The 10,480-nt window shown below is 39.6% G+C and overlaps 1 protein-coding gene across 6 annotated transcripts; it reads left to right on the top strand.

Annotated features, from left to right (window-relative positions):
- The first annotated feature begins 1,285 nt into the window (after positions 1-1,285).
- Positions 1,286-8,651, top strand: LOC109757546 (RNA-binding KH domain-containing protein RCF3). 6 transcript variants are annotated; one of them, XM_045227800.2, is made up of 9 exons: positions 1,286-1,442; positions 2,717-3,292; positions 4,768-5,190; positions 5,285-5,542; positions 5,631-5,712; positions 5,795-5,897; positions 5,984-6,033; positions 6,544-6,616; positions 8,294-8,651. In XM_045227800.2, the coding sequence occupies exons 2-9, from the start codon at positions 2,720-2,722 to the stop codon at positions 8,394-8,396; spliced, it is 1,665 nt and encodes a 554-aa protein (XP_045083735.1). In that variant the 5' UTR covers positions 1,286-1,442; positions 2,717-2,719; the 3' UTR covers positions 8,397-8,651. The 6 variants fall into 6 exon arrangements, with proteins under 6 accessions (XP_045083735.1, XP_045083736.1, XP_045083737.1 ...); XM_045227801.2 differs by lacking the exon at positions 8,294-8,651 and adding an exon at positions 6,715-7,028; XM_045227802.2 differs by lacking the exon at positions 8,294-8,651 and adding an exon at positions 6,710-7,028.
- Positions 8,652-10,480: the final 1,829 nt, after the last annotated feature.

Genomic DNA, 10,480 nt, shown 5'->3' with positions numbered 1-10,480 from the left:
CCGCGCGAGAAGATGCGGCGAAGTTGACTCACCTTCTGGCTTGGTAAACGAACTGGAGATCAAGTCCCAGATTTTTCGTTTACATCGGTTGCGGATTGTGACGGGCTTAAGTGGGCTGCCGCACTGCCCCACGTAAATCGTAGCGGATTGTGGCGAGCAACCTCAAATGCCCGTAACATATGCTAACGCCCGCAATTGCCTGCGGCGGGCGGCCCCTAACTAGGCCCGCTATGTGCCACCTGTCTGAGCCGTACGACCGTCGCATGTAGCTAGCCGATAGTGGACCGGCCCAATTCTGACATGTTCTCGTCAAGGTGACATTATGGTGAGCTCACACTTGTCTTTTTTTCTTCCTTTTTTATGTTTTGAAGAAAGCAAGATACACATATTAGTAAACGTAGTGTAAAAAAAATATCCGCCCTACTTTTAGAAACTGTTTCTACCATTCAAAAAATGAACATTAAAAATGTGCACGCATTTAGAAAATGTGCATGTAACATTTTCTGCAAAATGTTATAGAATGAAAGAAAATGTTCGGCTAATTAATAAAAATCGTACCATTCAAAAAAATGTACGTTAGATTTAGAAAAAAATCACGCATTTCAAACCAAAAAAATGTGACATTTAAAATGTTTATCCCGTGTATAAAAAAGTTCACATAGTTGAAAAAGTGTTTCTTATCATACAGAAAAATCTTTCATCATATATTTGAAAATATTTTTAATACCTATTTGAAAAATTTTCAACTTAATTATTTAAGAAAATGTGAAATAATATATTGAAAAGCACTAAACTTATATAAAAAATATGCGGATGTATACTAAAATTGTACAATATGTATGAAAAAAGTAGACATAAAAACATATATTTTGCAAAAATGTTTATCATATATTTGATAAATTTTAAACGAGTACAAAAAAATTGCTTTGCTATATACAGAAATATGTACATTATGAAAAAGGTAGACATCTCTTAAATAAAAAAAAAGGAAAAAAATTAAAAACATACAAAGAAAATTGAAGAAAAACAAGGAATCAGAAAATACAAACGTAAGAGGAAAAGTAAAAAAAAAACCCGAGAAAAACATGGACATACCCGAAGAAAACGCAGCAAACGCATGGATCGATAGCTAAACGCGCTAAATGGGCCAGCCCATACGTGCGGGCGCCAGAGGCGAGCCCTCCTTTCACGTTGCAATAAGCGACATATAGCTCCTTGCGAGGATCCACTCAAATTTTTTTGAAAAAAATACTATTAAAGAAGGTCCTTGCGAGGATGATTGCTCGATCTGAATCTTTACCTTTTTCTTTTGTGTTGGAAGTTGCTAGAGCCTTCACCCAGGGTGCAAATCGCTTATTAGCTCCCTTCTGTTCCGTGAGACTCATCGACTTGTCGTTCTCTCCGTACGCCAGATCTGGTACCCTTCTCCGGCGGCCGGCGCGGTGAGCTCCCCCCCCCCCCTTCGTTTCCACTGTTTTGCTGGTCTGCCCCCTCCCACATGGCTGCCCGCGCCGTGAGCTACAGCCGAGGATCGCCCGTGAACATCCTCGTCAGTTATATGATCCATCCACTTTCTTGATGATTTGTTTGCTGCGCGGTTGAGGAGTAAATGATAGTATAAACGTTTGTTTGTACTAAAGGCAGGTGAATTGGGGTTCATGTGCGTCTGTCTTGATGCGCAAGTTCCTTTAGATGTACCTCCCGAAGTGAAGTTTGGGGCACTTATCTGGGAGGTTGGCGCTCCGTAATGAGAGGATGGAGAGAGCGGGCCCTTTTGAATTTGATTTTCGGTAGATGCCTGCGTGTTTCATTTTCGTATGGGCTCTGTTTAGGTTTTTACAAAGATTTGTTCTCCAGTTAATTCAGCTGCCCAGAAAGAGGCTCATGTATGTGTTGATGAGACCGAAAGTCCGAAACCCTTATTTTCTTGTCAAACAGACTCTTTTGTCTGCAGAGGTCTTGTCTAAGTAGATTTCGTCTAGTGAGAGGCATGTATTTGGTTTCTATATATTTGATTTGTTAAGGATTTATAACTTCAATTGATTTTGCTATGTGCGTTCATTAAGCGGCATAGTCCTAAAATTCACCCGGTCAATTTTAAGGGTTGCCACATTTTTAGTGGTCCTAACATGGACAGCAGATATTGGTACAGGTAATGCATGCTCTTATTTGAAAAAAATTACATCTTTTCCTGTGGGATGATTATGTATTAAAAGACCAAAATCCATTATTTTCTTGTTGAAACGGATGTTTTTCTTGGAGATGTTCTCTAGTCAGAAGCATGCATTTGGTTTCCGTGTTTGATTTGGCAAGGATTTATAACCGCAGTTGATTTTGCCATGTGCATTGGTTAAGCGTTGACCTACAATCTGCTATAGCCCTCAATTCCACCTGGTGGATTTTAATATTTGCTTCATTTTTGGTGGTCCTAACATGGGCACGCAACATAAGTAGGTCGAGGTGAGTGATGCATGCTTTTATTCGGAAGCTATAATCTTTTACTATCATATGGTATCGAGGGTCTTAGCTGCTGCCTGATGCTACTTGGGTTTGGAGGTGGAAAAGCTTGATGGAAAATAAATATTACCCTCTTTATGAAGAATCCTAATGTACCACACATGCTGTGTTATTACTGGCATTGAAGATTTTTTTATTTAAGTTTGTATTTAGTTCTCATGGTATTCCATGTCGCTGACTATTCTGTCTCTGCTTTCAGATCATGGTCGGGCCTGGGCACCGGAACAGTCATGGAAAGCGGCAGTCTGATTATGCTGAAAATGGAGGTGTCAAGAGAAGAAATCCTGGTGATGATACATATGCTCCTGGTCCAGATGACACTGTCTATCGCTACCTTTGCACGTCTAGGAAAATAGGGAGTATAATTGGGAGGGGTGGAGAAATTGCCAAGCAGCTGAGGAGCGATACTCAAGCTAAGATTAGGATTGGTGAGAGTGTCCCTAACTGCGATGACCGAGTCATAACAATATTTAGCTCAAGCAGGGAGACTAATACCATTGAAGATACTGAAGATAAGGTTTGCGCTGCTCAAGATGCTCTCTTTAGGGTTCATGAGAAGCTTGCCACAGATGATGGTCCTGTGAACGAAGAAAATGAAGAGGGTTTAGGTCAAGTTACTGTTCGGTTGCTTGTGCCATCTGATCAGATTGGATGCATTATTGGAAAAGGTGGGCATATCATCCAGGGAATCCGCAGCGACACTGGTTCACAAATACGTGTTCTCAGTAATGAACACCTTCCTGCATGTGCTACTAGTGGTGATGAACTTCTCCTGGTTAGTCATTTTTCCCTCCTTTTTCCTGCAATAAATGTACAGGTGTACTACTATACTCGTATAGCAAGTATATCCTCTCTTCTATATAGTACATGTGGACATGTGGTATCCGTAGTCTTACCAAATACTCCCTCCGTTCCCAAATACTCCCTCCGTTCCTAAATATTTGTCTTTCTAGAGATTTCAACAAGTGACTACATACGGAGCAAAATGAGTGAATCTACACTCTAAAGTATGTCTATATACATCCATATGTGGTAGTCCATTTGAAATCTCTAAAAAGACAAATATTTAGGAACGGAGGGAGTATAAGTCTTTTTAGAGATTTCAATATGTACTACATACGGATGTATATAGACCTATTTTAGAGTGTAGATTCACTCATTTTGCTCTGTATGTAGTCTATATTGGAATCTCTAAAAAAGACTTATATTTAGGAATGGAGGGAGTATCTACTACAACAAATGTTTACTCGTTTATGTGCAGTAGGTATTTCATATGCTCTGGTTGTAAATTTGTACTCATTAATTGAATAACGGGCATGTTCATTTAATAAATGGATATATTTTCTTCTGTTTATTTAGTTTAATATATATATGACTATTCTTCACCCCCCTCTATTTTAATATCAATGCACTGTAATTTTACGTTCCGTAAATTTTGTCTTATTTCAAATGTATAAAGAGAACGCAATAAAATATCTAATCACCGTAAAAAATATTTTATGTTACATAAAATTACAGATGTAAAAACATAGTGTAAAATATACATAAAATGCAGTTTTTCTTGTCTTATGACATATACTTTTTTTCTTATGCCAAATTTTATGCAGTGAATTAATATGAATGAACTATTTGTATTTCAAATGTAATTTATTTGTGAAATGATCGTAAGATTAACTCAGGTGAAGAATAACTTATTCTGCACCCTCGGTGATGAATAGACTTTCTCTCTCTCTCTCTCTCTCTCTATATATATATATATATATATATATGAAATACAAATAGTTAATATTCTGCACCCTAGGAAAATGGTTGTGTACTCCTAGGAGTACGTACTCCCACCCCTCATACACCACATAGATGAATCTTTTATACCTCTATTATTTTTAATATACTTCATTATTAATTATTAGATACCAAAATGAGTTTCATGAAAAAAATCATGTGTGTCTCATATTTTTGAAGGTTTACGTCTATACTGATTTGTTTGTATGTGAAAAAGGTAGTATATTACAAAAAGTACGTCAGAAATGATATTTTTTCAACAAAACTCGTATTGTGGTATCTTAGAATATTTAATAAAGTATATTGAGAATGATAAAGAGGTATAGTCAATGCGTATACGAGGTATATTGAAGATGGGAGTACATACTCCCAGGAGTATAGAAAATTAGTCCTATATATATTGTATTGTTTTGTAGTGTCACTGTGAAATCATAAATATATAACATTTTTTTATCATTTTAAAACTAGATAATTGGGGATCCGATTGTAGTTAGAAAAGCTCTTCTCCAAGTGTCATCTCGCCTCCATGGCAACCCATCCAGGTCACAGCATCTCCTTGCGTCCGGCTTAACCCAACCTTTTCCAGCGGGCTCCCGCCTTGGTAGTTCCTCTACTGCACCAGTTGTAGGGATTACTCCTATGGTTGGTCCTTATGGACGATACAAAGGTGATATGGTGGGAGATTGGCCTTCTATATACCAACCACGGAGGGAGGTGAGCTCTGCAAAAGAGTTTACCCTGCGTCTGCTTTGTGCTGCGGCGAATGTCGGAGGTGTAATTGGAAAAGGAGGTGGAATTATCAAACAGATTAGGCAAGAATCTGGAGCTTTTATCAAAGTGGATAGTTCGAGTGCTGAAGGTGACTGCATAATTACAGTTTCGGCAAAGGAGGTAATTTCTCTCTTCTTCAGTTTTTGCATGATACGTTTCCATGTTTATTTTTAGTAGCAGGTCCCGATTAATTCTAATTTTCCGTGCCATGCAGTTCTTTGAAGATCCTGTCTCTCCAACAATTGATGCTACAGTCCGTTTACAGCCAAGATGCAGTGAGAAAATTGATGCAGAATCGGGGGAGCCATCATATACTACACGTTTGTTGGTGTCGACATCACGGATAGGGTGCCTGATCGGCAAAGGTGGTTCAATCATTACGGAGATACGAAGAACATCGAGAGCAAACATACGGATCATTTCGAAGGAGGATGTTCCAAAAGTAGCATCGGACGACGAAGAGATGGTCCAGGTAACAATTTTAACTTCTGATGTTCTTTGTTTCACGACTCCTTGTTGCCATAAAAAGTATTTACTGTTGTAATTGTCATGTACAACAGATCAGCGGAGATCTTGATGTTGCAAGGCATGCTCTTGTGCAAATAACTACAAGGCTGAAAGCCAACTTCTTTGAAAGAGAAGGTGCTTTATCAGGTTTTCCACCTGTGATCCCATATCACCCTTTGCCTGCTAGCGTGTCTGATGAGCCAAAGTATCTAAGCAGAGACAATAAGTCTGCTGGGCACGATTATCCATATTCTAGTGGATATCGTGCATCAGACGATGTGCTTCCTGTTGACCGTTATGCAAATTATGGCAGCTCCCAGGTATAGCATCCCTTTTATTCATTGCGAATCCTGCCAACATTTTGTCAGGTTTCTTATCCCACAATACGAACTGAAACCATCTCTAGGTATACGGAGGCGGCTATGGTGCTTACAGTGGTGGTTCTGGCAGCAGCGGGTAAGGATGACTTTTTTTTGAGTCACCCTGTATACATATTCTCGTTGTTGACCATAGTTCTGTGTAGGTAAATAAACGTTAAAAAAAGCACCAAGTGTAAATTGCTAGTTCTGCCTCTAGCGCTTACTTTGCCTAAGCGGCATGCCTAGGCACGATTAAGCACACGGCTAGTACAATAATCGCTTGCCCTTCTGCTGTGGTCTAGCACCTAATCACAATTAAGCGGCACATGTATAGGCATGGTTTTTTTAACCAAAATATTAATGTTTCTTTACACTCGATATATTGCTGTCTATTACTCCCTCCATCCCATAATACAAGATGTTATTAGAACCAATGTACTGATATGTTGGTTGTAGTAACATCTTTATTATGAGACGGAGGGAGTATCATTTTGTGCGAACTTTGGTCAAGGCCAAGTTTACTTAATATTCCATTTTTATCTTTGTATGCTTATCTTTATTCCATATGTGATTTTTCACTTGGTACTGTTTGCAAATTTTTTATCAGGTTATCTGGCTCTACCTATCTTTCATCTGGAAAACGCTATGGCTATTAAAATGCAGGTTGTCGAATCCAACAGGTATGGTTCCTCTGTGTGTTGACATGTATATAGTGACTACATGTTCAATACTTGCTTCTAACCACATCTGCCTTTGAAACACATTGAACCCAGCTCAGCTCTCTTCCGATGAACCTGTCCGTTTCACATTTGCACCCCTGCCCAATCCTTTACTGAAAACAGCCAAGACCAATGAAGTTTGGAGCCTGCTTATTGGAGCCCCTACCCAAACCAGATGACTGAGAGTATGGCCCAACCTGGAAGCTTTGCTTAAGAGGACCTGTCTGGATGCCATAAACCCTCTGATTTCCCTAGTAGAATACATTTACTCTTTATCTTTTCCTCCGGGCCTGTGTGTGATGCCCTGCCGTAAATGTTCCGAACCTATGTATTGGAAGGTCACATATAAGAATCTGTATTTGTTGTCCTAAAACCTGCTTAGTAGTTTGTGTGAGAGACTTGGTCCCCTATTCGCCATCCAAAACTTAGGAGATGCTACTTGCCCTTGCTTGCAAATATGCATTCCTTCATTGATACATACTATCATTCTTAGCAGTAGTAGTTCAGAATATTACCAAGACTTGGTCCTGTCTGCAAACAGTAACCATGAGATACCACTACGACTTACAACTTGAAATCCTAAATCAATGAGCTCAAAATGTGTGCAAGATATAGGAGAATTTTTGCTGTCTTCCGATTACATCGGCTTGCGAATACCATACACATGTTTGATTCAGTTGTTTCGGGTTTCAGTCACCCTGTAATCAGATGCGGTGCTTCACAATTCCAAAAAGGGCCGATCCCAGCTGGATTGGGATAACACAATCCCAAAAAGGGACCATCCCAGATGGATTTGGATAACACCATCCCAGCTGGATTGGGATAACACCGCATGCCGTCTCACTTGTCCCAACCTTCTCCTCACCAAGAGCCCTCTCATCCCAACCTCCTCACCAAGAGGCCCGAGGCCCAGAGACCCTGAGCAGCAGCAACGACGCCGCAGCAGGCACCTGCGCTGGCAACCTCCCTGCTCTCGTCCGTCTCCTTTCGCCCACCGACGAATCTATAGAATCCAGGACGCTAAATCTTGGATTTGTTTGCCAATCGATGTACCAACAGCCTCTGGACCAGGAGAGATCTTCTCTGTATGCGTCTGTGTTCATTGATCTGGCCTTGTTTGGGCTGGTTCTGGATCGATCTGGGTTTGTTTAGTTTTGTTCTGGTGCTGGATCTGGGGGAGCCGGCGGAGGTCTTTTTTCTTCTCTTTTGAGGCGTCCCAAGCTATCCTGCGTCAGAGCTGTGTTGTAATGGGAAAACAAACCTTGCTTGAACCAAACAGATTGTGTAATCACAGAGACCATCAGCTAATGCAGTGTATCTTGATTACAACACCCAATACATTGCCTGTCCCGAACCAAAGTGGTTGATAATTTACCTATGGAGCAACTTTTGGCATGGTGGTCTGAAAGTACCAGCTTTTGCTTGAGATTCTTATAAACGCCTTAACATGCCATAGTTGCGCACATGATCAGAATGCCATTTGACATGCATGTGTTGCACCAATCGAGTATTGGCAAGTTATGAGATCGTGATTAGGTATCACCATGTTGGATAAATTGTGCTGCATTTTGTCCAGAGGTGTGTGCACTCTAGACTTGAGTTTGTGTGTGGAGTATTATCTTTATCCTTGTTAACCAGGAAGGTGCAGGAGCATACACAATTCCTGGAGCTAGAGACAGGCCGTTGCCGACATGCTTTGCATTGGTCAAGTAAACATTTCCAGTTTGTTTATTGGAAATAGGTAGTAACAGGGTCACGGTTGTGTCGTGCTTCTTAGGTCTTTCTACCCGTCTTTGTATGTTTATTATGCAGTGTGTATTCAATTTGATCACTTGGGCAAGTGGTGAAGCTGAACATCATTATTCATTAGTTTTGTTGTGTTTTATCAACTGGTGAAGCTGAACATTCATACGGGGTTTGATTGGGTGGATGCTGGCCTGATTATATTTGTTTTTTGATAATTTCATATGGGATTTAGCATGTTTCATCCTGTCTCAAACAACTATGTAAATTAAATTAACGCAATCCACGTGAGGTTGACAAGTCAGTCATTGGTGATGCTAGTAGAATGCCCGGGAGTTGCTACGGGCTCTTGAAATATTTTGCTAGTTGCACATAACATTATGCATGTTAAATTTCACATGTAGAGAGAAGATAGCATGGGCACAATCGGGTAATAGTTAAAGTCCACTTCACTTGCGTGGGTTGCCACGGGCTTTTGAAATATTTTATTAGTTGTATATAAACATTATGCATGTTAAATTTCACGTGAGAGACAAGATAGCATCGGCACAATTGGGTAATAATTGAAGTTCTTTACTTGCAATGTAAAATGATAAAAAAAGAAATTGGCGATGCATACATATAAAACGAAGATTCAACTGAAAATCCATTATGAATCAAGATATATGGGATTAAGAAATTCCGGCACGATATCAGAGATGTTATCTTTAGCTTCATTCGCGTGATATTTGAGCAATTATAGTAACAACTTTGTCAACTCATACCAATCATGCACAAGCAATATATGTAGTTGTATGAATACTTCACGTCAAAGACCTTAAATGTGTAACCGAGAGTACTTACCGTGCAAACTGGGTGAATGAATTCTTTACCATTCCACCAAAGCATAAAGAAAAAAAATCGCCAAGCACATGTGACACACCGAGACCGATGCTCTAGATGTCTTTCATTTATTTTAGTTGTGTTGCATTATCATAATTGTTTTGCATATTTCATTCCTATATGTTTATGCCATGACCATGTTGAGTGCCATTGTCACAACTAGATGATACCCCGCACGTTGTTGCGGGAATGTTTTGCAACATGTTCAATGAGAATTGGTTGTAACATGAATATGTATATTGATAATGTGAGAACTAACTAAAAAAATGATTTGTGGTGTTTGGTTATTAATTGTGTACTATAAATATCATAATAGTATTTACATTCTCATGCATGTTTGCATCTTGAGGTGCTTTTTTATTATGCAGGGTTGCATGTTGTGGTGTGCCTTTTCTCTATGCATGTTGAATGATGAGGTGGCATATTTGCATGTCGAGAGAAATAGTTTAGTGGGGGCTAGCTATTTAGATATAGAAGATTTGCTTCTTGCATCATGTTTATTATTGATTATACTTTGCCATCCTTGTTGTTGCCATGATCATCTTGCTTTGTTATATGCTTCATGATTTTGATGTGCCTCATGTCAGTTTATTGCATTTTATCATGATCATCATGTGGGTTGCGTTCTTCATGTTGATGTGTTGGTTATGTGCTCTCCATCTTCCCCTTCTCTTATGGTGTTTGCCTCTTCATCTTTTCTCCAAGGCCCTTCTCCAAGTGCAAACCATTTCATTTCTTCCTTCTTTCAAATTTCACCCATTATTGCAAGTGACATTTTTCCTATCTAAAATAATGTTCATTCTTTTCCTCTAAATCCTACACAATGACTTTAACCTCTATGTCAAATTTCAGCTCATTTGGATGTGTTTTGGTTGGATTAAAAAATGGCTCAAGTTTGAATTTAATTCAAACTTGGATTATTTTCTACCTCTAAAAATTGCCAGGGCAATTTATTCAAATAGCACCTATTTCCAGGAGTAGAGAGATATAATTACATCTTTCATATTCCTTCCCCAACCCTCTGACCTTTGCCCTTTTGTATTATGTGGATTATATATTTACAAGAAAGATTTTTAAGAGGAAAAAGAAAAGGGGCCTTATCTGACCGAAGCCACTTGGGCCTCCTTCTCCCGAGCTGGCCCAGCCAGGCGAGACGGCCACCTGCCCCGTCTGGAACGCCGTCTCCTACCTCCAGGCGTG

Source organism: Aegilops tauschii, chromosome 4 (genome assembly GCF_002575655.3).
Source record: "Aegilops tauschii subsp. strangulata cultivar AL8/78 chromosome 4, Aet v6.0, whole genome shotgun sequence".
Lineage (NCBI taxonomy): Eukaryota > Viridiplantae > Streptophyta > Magnoliopsida > Poales > Poaceae > Aegilops > Aegilops tauschii.
Note: the sequence above shows the minus strand (reverse complement) of the source record. Positions and strands in the feature narration are given on the sequence as shown.